This window comes from Salvia hispanica, chromosome 6, assembly GCF_029641045.1.
Source record: "Salvia hispanica isolate PSC_SH4W2 chromosome 6, Shi_PSC_v1, whole genome shotgun sequence".
In the NCBI taxonomy this organism is placed as follows: domain Eukaryota; kingdom Viridiplantae; phylum Streptophyta; class Magnoliopsida; order Lamiales; family Lamiaceae; genus Salvia; species Salvia hispanica.
Genome location: NC_142697.1, coordinates 43,390,570 through 43,401,783, shown reverse-complemented (window position 1 = coordinate 43,401,783; position 11,214 = coordinate 43,390,570). Strand labels below are relative to the sequence as shown.

Here is an 11,214-nt window from a genome sequence, read left to right as displayed (position 1 = left end):
GTTGTTAGAATGTCTCAAATTCGAATCTCATCGATGTTTTATGTATCTGATAGTACGTTTTTTCTCTCTTTAGTGATTTGCATAGTATAACAAAGTATATACTTAGTGTTGTATTCTTCTACGAACTTATAACAGCGACGATACTAAATATTAATAAGTGAACTATGAGTAATCCAATTTTGTTAAATTGAAATGAAGACAAGACGTTGACGGTTGAGGATTTCTTGCTATGGTTGATTTTCACTCGTTTATTAATATAGGGGCCCTCTCGATATTTTGCTGTCTCGCCAATTATTTGTCTATATATTCTGTAATTTTGGAATTACTTTTTAGATGTTTAATGCTTGTCATTAGGTAGATCAGTTGTTATTCATTGTCTACACAAATTAACTATGTTTGAAATTGGGAAACTAAAAATCATAAACCCGGCCTTAATCTATCGTAGATTTATTTACCAGTACATGATAAATATTAAACACAATAGTGCACAATACTGAAATACTATTTACAGAGAGAGTCAGAGACACTAGTAGAATTAGTCTACACTACGACAAACATACTAAGAATATTTTTTCTCTCATTTTTTATCCAATTATAGACAACAATTTTTTATTCTAATTAAATACATCACTTACGTTTAAATGTCTTAAAAAATATCTCCCATTTTGGTATCCCAATAAAAATATCTAAATTTTGGCTATTTTTAAAAATATTTCTAACGCAAATAATTGTATCTTTAATTTTATTTCCTTTTTAAGATTAATTTGTTGTAGTATCACCGCACTAAGCAAACAAAGTTTGAAACTCTTAATAAGACAGTAGAAATCAGTAGCTATACAATATTACATGAAAATAGAAAGAAAAAAAAATAGTACTAACAGTTAGAAGAAGCCAGTTTGGTTATATCAAGAAAGTGGCGGTTGAAACAGTTATACTACAAAATGTTGGTATGTGTGAACTGGAGAAAGTGGCGGTTGAGATGTACGGTAATTGCCACTTTCCCCACTAAGTCAAAACTACTCACCAAAGTCTCATTTAAAGTATGGGCTTTGCCAAATTGGGCCTTGCTACTCTTATCCGTCTTAAATGGACAGCACCAACACCGACATCGGCAACTACATCAACTGCGGCGGCGCCGCCCTCAAAAACCCTAGAAAGAAGCACCTCAAGCTCCTCCGACCGCCGCCCAAACCCGCCGCTAAAATGACGCGCCGCCATGCACCGAATGCGGCCGCCGCTTCTGGTCCGACAAGGCCCTCTTCGGCCACATGCGCTGAATTATTATAAAAAAGTACTCCCTCTGTCCCATTAAATGAAATGTTTTCCTTTTTAATCTGTCCCATTAAAAATGAAACCTTTCTATAAAAGGTAACAATACTCTCTCTACTTTTTCTTCTCTCTTTTTTTACTCTCTCTCCATTAACTCACAAAACAACACTGCATAAAATCTCGTGCCGAAAAACAAATGTTGCATGTTTATGGGACGGAGGGAGTAAAATATGAAGCTTACCTTAATGTGAAAAATAGTAATCCCTCCGTCCCACAAAAGATGTCACACTTTCCCTTTTAGTTTGTCCCACAAAAGATGTCACATTTCCCTTTTTGGTAAAAGTTCTCTCTCACATGAATATAAAAATTATATTTTCTCTAATCATTTAACACATAAAACAAAACCTCCTAAAATCCGGTATCGTCCGACAAGTGTGACATCTTTTGTGGAACGGTGGGAGTATAAAAAATAAAAATATCTGGTAATTTTGCACGATTAATCAAAATAATAAAATAATATACTCCGTATATTTTTATAGAACACAGCTAGTGGAGTAATAAATACAGTAGCGTAATCTAATTAAGTGGTTCGAAAACTAGGGAGGAGTAATTATCTAATGCATACAAACACACACATATATACACCTTCAACATCTGCCGAGTTTATGTTATCATTAGTTTCATAAACCATAATCTATCACGTGCATAAACAAAGCAAGCACGTGCATCTAGGCGCCTACGAATGCAGGCGTCCGTCGTTGCGAAACAGCCACGTGCAGCTATACGTACAGCTTAAGATAGTCCTCAACAAAGGATACTTCAACACCACAAACATCGCCGGTACAATCACCAGAAACATCAGCAGCAGCGCCACCGCCACCCACCCGTGCTCAAAAAACAGCAGGCACGAGCAGAACGCCACCATCATCGCCACGATCGAGAAGAACAGCGTCGCCACCCCGACCACCATCCAGTACGGCAGCTTCACCATGAAGTCCTCGTCCGAGTACCGCGACGTCAGGATGGACAGGAACATCAGCATCGACGTCAGCGACGACAGCGTCGCCACCGTCTCCGCAACTGGGAACACCACGAACATTTTCTTGCTCTCCAGGTTCGGCGCTCCCCTGCCGTCGTACCCGCCCGGGACCGTGAAGGCTGCCGTGTACACCACCGTCGCGATCAGCATCGTCACCAGCATGCACGATTTCGCAGTCTGCTTCATGAATTTCTCCGCCTCCGCACGCAGATCTTTGTGCTCCGACATGAATAGCTCGCGGGGCGTTTGGTTTTCCGAGTTCTTCTTGTATCGGAATGCGGGTTGTACGAGCTTCTCCACCACCTGACAATGATATTAATGTATTTACGAACTGATATGATTTTCAATTCTCATTTTTCAAAAAAAAATCTTAATTACAGAACTACCCCTATATATATGTATATAAATTAATTACCTTGAACCACAATACTTCCCGTTGCATCTGCCAAGGTGCACCGGGAATGCTGTCGAGCTGATTTTGAGGTGCTAATTTTCCAGCCAAGTGTAATATGTTGTTACCATGGTCATCTATGTATGATGCTAGCAAATCTTTGGTACCACCCAGCTCAAACATCAAGCTGAACACTTTGTTATAGCGACGCTGCACCGCAACATGAAATATGCTCTGCGAATCTTCATTTACCTTGTACAGTAAATTATGGTCCTTCTTAAATAGCTCCACCAAGAATTCATCGTTTCCCGCTTCCGCCGCTATAAAAAATAATTGCGCAGTATCTGCAGCACTAGCTACATGACCGGTACCTGCTTCAACATCTTCTTTACATGATTCCGCAGCATCCCACAAACAATCCATTAATGTGTAGGCATCCTCCTTTTCTGCATTCTCGTCGTCGGTCTTTGACATATTCATGTAATTCAGCACTGAAAATGCAACATCTTGTTACAAAATTGAACAAAAAAAGAGAAAAATACTCTCTATGCCTCAATTAATTTTGCTCTTATTTGAAGACTGACCATTTCTTGTAATGTTGTCCCAAAATCCTTGGCCATTGTCACTAGAAAAATCCACGGATTTTCCCGCAAGCACTTGCAACGGTGTCTGGCTATTTGCATCTTTAGCCAAAGCTAACGTTATATCATCTTTCACAATTTTTATAGCCAAATCTAAATAATTGACACAAAAAATATTATATAATTATTTTTAAAAAAAAAGAAGAATTACCCGCAATCACTACTCGTTTAGTGAACGTTACCATATAGCCCCGAGTCGATTGCTGACGTTAGCAAGTTAGCCTGATCCAATTTGGTCCAAGATGCGATATCAGAGTGATCGAGGAGAAGTTTAGCCATTTCGCCAAATCCTTGCAATGCAGCCATGTAGAGGGGCCAAACTCCTCCATCACCTTTAACTTTTGCCAAATCTGAATTTTTGTCCAACATTAATCGAGCAATTCCAATGTGGCCACCAGCCGCAGCAAAGCATAGTGCAGTGCACCCTTTCGCGTTCTTAATCTCCAAGTCTTCTCGTTCCATAACCTCTAACAATTTTGAGACGAAATCTTGATGGCGTTCGACAGCAGCTATGTGCAATGCGATTTCACCTCCTTCTGTTATGGGATGTTTGATCAAGTTTTTGTCTTTGAAGAGATCTTCGGCAGCATCATAGTCACCCTTGAGTGCGGCTGCGTGCAACAGAACTTCCCGGCTCAGTGGTTTTATTCTTCTGCCTGCTCAAATGTTTGAGAAGATTTGTTAAATTACATGAGATTTTAGGTTCTTGTTGAGTATAATAAAAATATATATTTTTTAATCAGAAAATAGAAGTGAAAAAATTTATTCTAAATATGGAAAGGAAGCATCTTGGTTGAAACAAATTAACAATTAAAAGAAGTCGTGCCTGAATGAGACGAATGATGTAATAGACAAGGGTTAAGTGTTGTTAGACATATAAGTAGTCATTGCTATTACAACGGAACAAAAGTAGAAAATACAAATATTTAAAATAATTTAATAAAGGTTACAAGAAAGCAAATTATTGTCTTTAAGTCAAGTCGAGATATCTCTCCGCATGAAGGAATATATCTCGACTAATCTTCAAAGTAATATTATATATGAACTTAATATATAGTCTAGAGCTAAGTAACACAATTAATATTGTTAATATGCAAGCTAAGACCATAGAAAATACATGAGAGAGAACTGAGAAAATGAAAGATTGTGGCATCAAACCAATAATAATTTCACATGGTTATAAGAATGAAAAGCCAAATAACATGGCTTTTGATAAACTCAATTTTCCAGTAAAGGTCTTGTCGTAGGTGGTGATGTTGTAAATCTTTGAAAACGAGTTATTAGAATTTAGGACTTGGAATTGGGATATTATATGTGTGAGATTTTTTTATCATTGCAAATAGGCCACTTAAGTTAAGGGGGTCCATGTGTACAATTTTAATTTTTCCGATCCAAAGTTGTTCATAATAAAAATATGCTTTCAGCGTCATACTATTAAAATCCTGGCTTGTCCTTGTTTAAATTAACATATAGTAGTAGTTGTTTTTCAATAAGATATTATTCACTATTTTATTTAATTCTCAACTTGCGGAAGTCTACTTTAACTTGAAAATATAACCAGAAATGAACTTTTTATTATTATTATTATGGTACGTGAGTTTGCATACAACAGAAAAAGAATTAAATTATCTTATAAATTCCAATAAAATTTAAAAGCTTACCAAGGTGTACTTTGACTTATATATCCAGTGAATTCCAAATGGAATCTTATTTATCAACTTTTTGAAACAAGGAACTCAAATAATCATTAATATAGCAATTACTAATTGCTATATAGTCTGCGTAAATCCGATTTTTTTTAAATATCAACCTCATTAAATCATTTTCCTACCCCATAATCCATATCACCTTTTTTTTTTAAATATCAACCTCATTAAATCATTTACGATAAAGTCTGCGTAAATCCGATTTGAAGAGTAAAAAATTAGTTAAATTGTGCTTGAAATTTTCCATCCAGAACCAATCAGAACATGGAATTTTCAATAACGGCGAATCAACTTAGAAAGAATAAATACAGTTAGTTTAGGTTTACTGCCTTGAATTTCCAACAACCAGAATAAAAATCAGTGTATGTTGACTCCTAGTCTATGTCCCATAATAATTCCACTAGAAAATGTCGACAACTATATATGCAATGACAAATCAATGACATGATAAAATATCATCATGCTTAGGTTCGTAATCAACTACTCTATCTTCGTCACTTTCAAAAATAATTATATATAAATAAAAAAAGTAATATATTTTTGTATACAGTCGATATATTTTTACTGCTATCATATTTTAAATGTGTCATGAATTTGGAAAGTAGCTTTCGCGGTTAAAACTATTGTTACCTGAGATAAAATTATGTGCTCTTAAGAATTACTATAGTAGATGAAAATTATGCGTGGAAATACCATAAATCATATTAAACTACTTACCACGAGACGAGAAAGAACCATTTTGATTCTGATCTATTTCGTCGAGTCTCGATCTTCTCCCAATTTTGGAGACAAAAATACCCATGGATTCGATCTACAAAAGGTTGAAGGGGAAATTAATTCTTATTTAATAAAATAATTCACAATTAATGCATCAAACCTAAATTATTCTTTGAAATTCTTAAAAATTCTCTATCTAGAAGAAGAGAGAGAAACTTCGTACTGCTTTCAAGAGAGAGAGAGAGGAATTCAAGAGGTTTTTCAAAAAATTAACATTGAGAAGAAGGTGGAATACTTCTCACTAGTGAGTAGTGAGATGAGGTGAAGAATTGTTGTAAAACCCTATTGCATATAAATAGTGGAAAAACCATTTACCTTTTTTAATATTTTCAAGTGAGCTGAACTGAAATCTCCTCGCAGTTTCTCAATTTTGTCGAGGTTTTCATTTTATCATTTTTCCACAAAGCTAGCAAAAAGACGATTCCAATAGATATATAGTGATAATAAATCAATAATGAATTTTGCTTTCATTGACCAATACTTTAATGTGTTCATAGACTTTGTGAGTTAGTTTAATTGCATCAACTCTTGTCGATTGTTTGATCAAATTAAGGGTGATTTACAATTTTACTTACACTCTGATCAGTTCTAAGGGTTATCTATGATCAATCGACTGCCAATTAATTAATTTGTCCTCAGAAAATTAAAACAAAGGGATTCATTAAAGTATAATCTGTGTCCTAATTTTTTTTCCAATTAAACTTCGTTCTTTAAAAAAAACTCTACCCTCAATATTTTGGAAAATGTCCCAAAGTCGAGAATGCGACACCATATTCTCGATTTTGGTACAAATATTGCAAGAGGTTGTAGCATTCAAAAAAGTAAACATAAACAAAAGACATTTTTCATATATATATTTATTCATGAACTTTTAAAATACAATAACATCACCCCCCCCCCCCCCCCCTAAAATCTAGTATTTCAAAGAAGAAAAGGAAAGGTTTTAATGCAGAATCTTTCTATCTCTAACTACTATACCCACTACTTGGGATTGCCAGCCTCTCTTTCCATTATGTACCACCTTTCCTGTTTTTCCAAGGGCAAAAGTAAGTCAAAAATTTACCTAAATTTGTTAATTAAGTAATATATTTATTCTAATTTCTTATTTATTTATTATGGTAAATAAATGAATGGAGATGAATGATTGCAAATCTCCTTTTTCATATTTTGTGGAGACTATACAAATGACTATATAGAATTATTCATTGACTCCTAGGTCTTTAACTAACAATACATTACTAGATTCCATTAGCTTCTTGATGTCACTTATCTATTAAATAAAACTATAGGTGGAATTCGGCTTGGAATTCAAATTCGATCAATGGTGAAATGTAAGTATATTTCTTCATCTCGATGGAGATATTTGATTAATTAATTTATTTGGTTAGGGGAGAGGAGGTGGGGCCTAGCGAGTCCAATTCTTTAGTATTATTAATACAATATTAATGTTGTTTGCAAGTGCTACCGTTAAGTTGGATTGACATGACAGTTCTATCAATCACATGACAATAAACTCGAAAATGGAGTACTAATTAAAGAAGATTATAATATGAACAAATTAGATCATCAGATATTCTTCGACGTTCATATTATAGAGGAATTTACAGGCTGTGTTTATTTATTGGTCACATGACATTATAACTATTAATAATTCACATTAAATACGGTCATTTCCAAAGTCAACATATCAAATATATTTGCACATATATAGGTAACACCGAACGTTTGAATATTCTTTGCAACAACATGCGATAATAATTAAGATTAATGATATGTGGGTATCTATTTAATTAAGTTTTAAGCTATAGAGACAAATTAAAAAGGGATACCATATCAACCACTGGTGGTGGACATTGCACAATATGATATTTCAATACTTGATTTGAGTAATTACAAGTACAAGCGTTCATGGTGAATTTTCTACTTATCCAATCAATAAATACATATGTGGACCAAAGTAAAATTAATAATAATGCCGACCAAAAATCAAATCAACTTCGACCAATAGGCAGAGTTATTTTTGATGGAAGGCCAGGAAGGGGGGAGGAAATTGCATATATGTACTATTTGTCGATCAAGAAAACATCGATTTGAATTAGTGATTCTTTAATTATTTGAGTGGCCCAGCGATTTTATTGTGAAGGGGATGGTGCAGTATTAATTCACAATGACTTGTTCAAAAATGAAGATTTGCTTTAAGTCGTTCGGTGTCGATTTAGCGATGAAAGCAGATAAATTGTTGTTAGTATGTCTCGAATTCGAATCTCATTGAGGTTTTATATGTCGGAGTCTGTCATGCATCCATGATTTTCTTAGCACGTTATTTTTTTTCTCTCTTTAGTGATTTGCATAGTATAACAAATAGATACTTAGGGTTGTAGTATTCTTCTACGAACTTATATATAACAACGACGATACTAATATTAATAAGTGAACTATGAGTAATATAATTTTGTTAAATTAAAATGCAAGGAAGACACGACGTGGACGGTTGAGGATTTCATGCTAGTTGCTATGGTTGATATATGTTCACTCGTTTATAGGGGCCCTCCCCTCTCTTTTGATGTCGCTCGTCAATTATTTATCTATATATTCTTTAATTTTGGAATTATTTTATAGATGTTTAATGCTTGTCATTAGGCAGATCACTCGTTATTCATTGTCTACATAAATGTTAATGAAACACTATTTACAGAGACACTAGTAGAATTAATTTACACTACGAAAAACAGACTAAGAATATTTTTTTTTTCCATTTTTTATCCAATTATAGACAACGACTTTTTATTCTAAATACGTCACTTACGTTTAAATATCTTAAAAAACATCTCCCTTTTTGGTATCCACAAAAAGTAAATAAAATAGAAGTGTCACACACAAGCACAATGTTAATATAGTACTCAATAAATGCAGTAAATTTTGGCTATTTTTCAAAATATTTCTAAATCAAGTAATTGTATCTTTAAATTTATTTCCTTATAAGATTTATTTGTTGTAGTATCACAGCACTAAGTTTGAAACTCTTACAAATATAGTAGAAATCAGTAGCTAAAATATTACATGAAAATAGAAAAAAAAAAAATAGTACTAACAGATAGAAGAAGCCAGTTTTGTTATATCAAGAAAGTGGCGGTTGAAACAGTTATACTACAAAATGTTGGTATGTGTGAATTGGAGAAAGTGGCGGTTGAGACGGTTATTCCCACTTTCCCCACTAAGACATAACTACTATACAAAGTCTCATTTAAATTTTGGGCTTTGCCAAATTGGGCCTTGCCACTGTGATCCGTCTTAAATGGAGAGCACCAACACCAACATCGGCAGCTACCTCTTCTCCAATTTCCCCATCAGCTGCGGCGGCGCCGCCACCAAAAACCCTAGAAAGAAGCGCCCCAAGCTCCTCCGGCCGTCGCCCAAACCCGCCGCTAAAATGACGCCGCCATGCACCGAATGCGGCCGCCGCTTTTGGTCCGACAAGGCCCTCTTCGGCCACATGCGGTGCCACCCCGAGCGCAAGTGGCGCGGCATCACCCCACCGCCTGCCCCCGACCCCACTTCGCTCACCGAGGAGGATCGCGACGTCGCGGTATGCTTGCTCATGCTCGCCAACTCCCCCCCGCCCCCGATACTTATGCAATTGCCAAGAATGATGACATATTTTACGAGGCTGGGTACGGTCTCATCCACTAAAGCGTGCAATTAATAAACCAATTGGTGATAAAAGGAGTGGTCTGACATTTAGGTTCGATTGAGGACTAGCTTTGGATTTGAAGAAATTCATGTTTCAACATATGTATGTATGTTGTCATAGAAACTACTTTTTTGGGTTTTGTTGGATTTTTGAATCACCAAATTAGAATGGATGTATAGCTTATGGATATATACTATAGTACATATTTATTGACTAGTTAATTACTAGCTAATCGCTTCTTAGTTACTATTTGCTTTGATATATTCTAATTAGTTGATGATGGGGTATTGCTGTTGAATTTTCCTTCGAGATATATTAAAATCATCTATATTATTGACTGGTCTTTCATTTCTTTTTATGGGAATGAACAATAAACTAGCTACTCACTATTATTCCTTAATTTGTTGTCGTTGCATTTTAATAGCTAGACTGCATGTAAGCATGTTAATATTATATTATAGTAAGTAGTATACTATACTATGCTTGTACTCATATTTCAAGATATATTTGTTTTGTTGATTCAAGAACTAATTTATGTCTTCTAGTCAATGGCTCAAGATTCAATTCAACTAATTTAAACTGTGCAAACTCCCTAATAATTTTCTTAATAATTTACTCTCATTTTATATACTCCGTAATACATATTATTTTAAAAAAAACCCATCATTTCTCCACCCACAAAATGCACTATCTAACTTTTATTAAAATTTAGGTGACATCAAAGTGTGCACTTATTTTCAGAGACTAAAGGAGTAGTAGAACTAACTTTCTAATTAAATTGTTTTTCATTATTTGTCTATAAATTTATTAGCTCGAAACGATTGGAAAACAATTAGTTTTATTATATTTATTACTACTAATTTACCTTTTCGATTTGTGTTACCTCATGAATATGATCATACAAGTGTATCGAAATATTAAGTACATGCAATATTACTTGATTCATGGAGTAGGAAACAATTTTATCAAAATCCAAACCTTTAGTGTTCCTAAAATTGAGGACACGTTCGTAAAAGTTAGTGCTAGCAAATGATAACATCGATTCAATATTAAACATAAACTCGCAACTCAAGAAATAGATCCCAAGTGCACAAATTACTAACAATTAAAGTACGAACACTAAAAGAAGTGAACTCATGTGAAAGACATTCAATGATTTAATAAATTTTATACTAGTTAAAAGTAAAAGAATCAATAACATTAATTAAATATAATAAATTAGAAATGATGAATTCTAATGATAAATTAAACTAAAGTTCATATGAGTTAATTAATTTTAATTAGAACAATATTGAATTCTTAACAATCCCCAAAAGGTAAATAAAAGGCAAAAAACCGTCAACGACAGAAGGTAACTGACCACTTCCGTCAAAGTCGAGTTTCATGCACCGTCCAATAGGATAGCTGCGTGGTATACACGTACACTAAACTGCGTCTGCGATTTATAAAATTACGAACATTCGTTGTGCAAATAGACGCAATAATATTTGTCGAGCGAATTATAATAAAATATTCGTGTGGTTGACGAATGAAATTTGATTGGCTCCATCAAATGACGAAACTACCCCTCCCATCCTGTGATTTTTTCCCACTAATCGTGTTAAAATAGTAGCGATTTTGATTTTACTGACCCGAGTTTAGCCTGCACTGGTCACCACTGCAGGGAAAAATACCGTAGAGAAAGAAAACCTTCGTTCATT

General features: G+C 34.5%; 1 protein-coding gene across 2 annotated transcripts; it reads right to left on the bottom strand.

The window, feature by feature from the left end:
* Positions 1-1,765: 1,765 nt before the first annotated feature.
* Positions 1,766-6,276, bottom strand: LOC125205810 (uncharacterized). Of its 2 annotated transcripts, none has more exons than XM_048104951.2 (6): positions 6,139-6,276; positions 5,764-5,857; positions 3,523-3,996; positions 3,284-3,433; positions 2,724-3,190; positions 1,766-2,611 (listed from the first exon to the last, which is right to left on the bottom strand). In XM_048104951.2, the coding sequence occupies exons 2-6, from the start codon at positions 5,846-5,848 to the stop codon at positions 2,006-2,008; spliced, it is 1,782 nt and encodes a 593-aa protein (XP_047960908.1). In that variant the 5' UTR covers positions 5,849-5,857; positions 6,139-6,276; the 3' UTR covers positions 1,766-2,005. The 2 variants fall into 2 exon arrangements, with proteins under 2 accessions (XP_047960908.1, XP_047960907.1); XM_048104950.1 differs by lacking the exon at positions 6,139-6,276 and adding an exon at positions 5,987-6,106.
* Between the last annotated feature and the right edge of the window lie 4,938 nt (positions 6,277-11,214).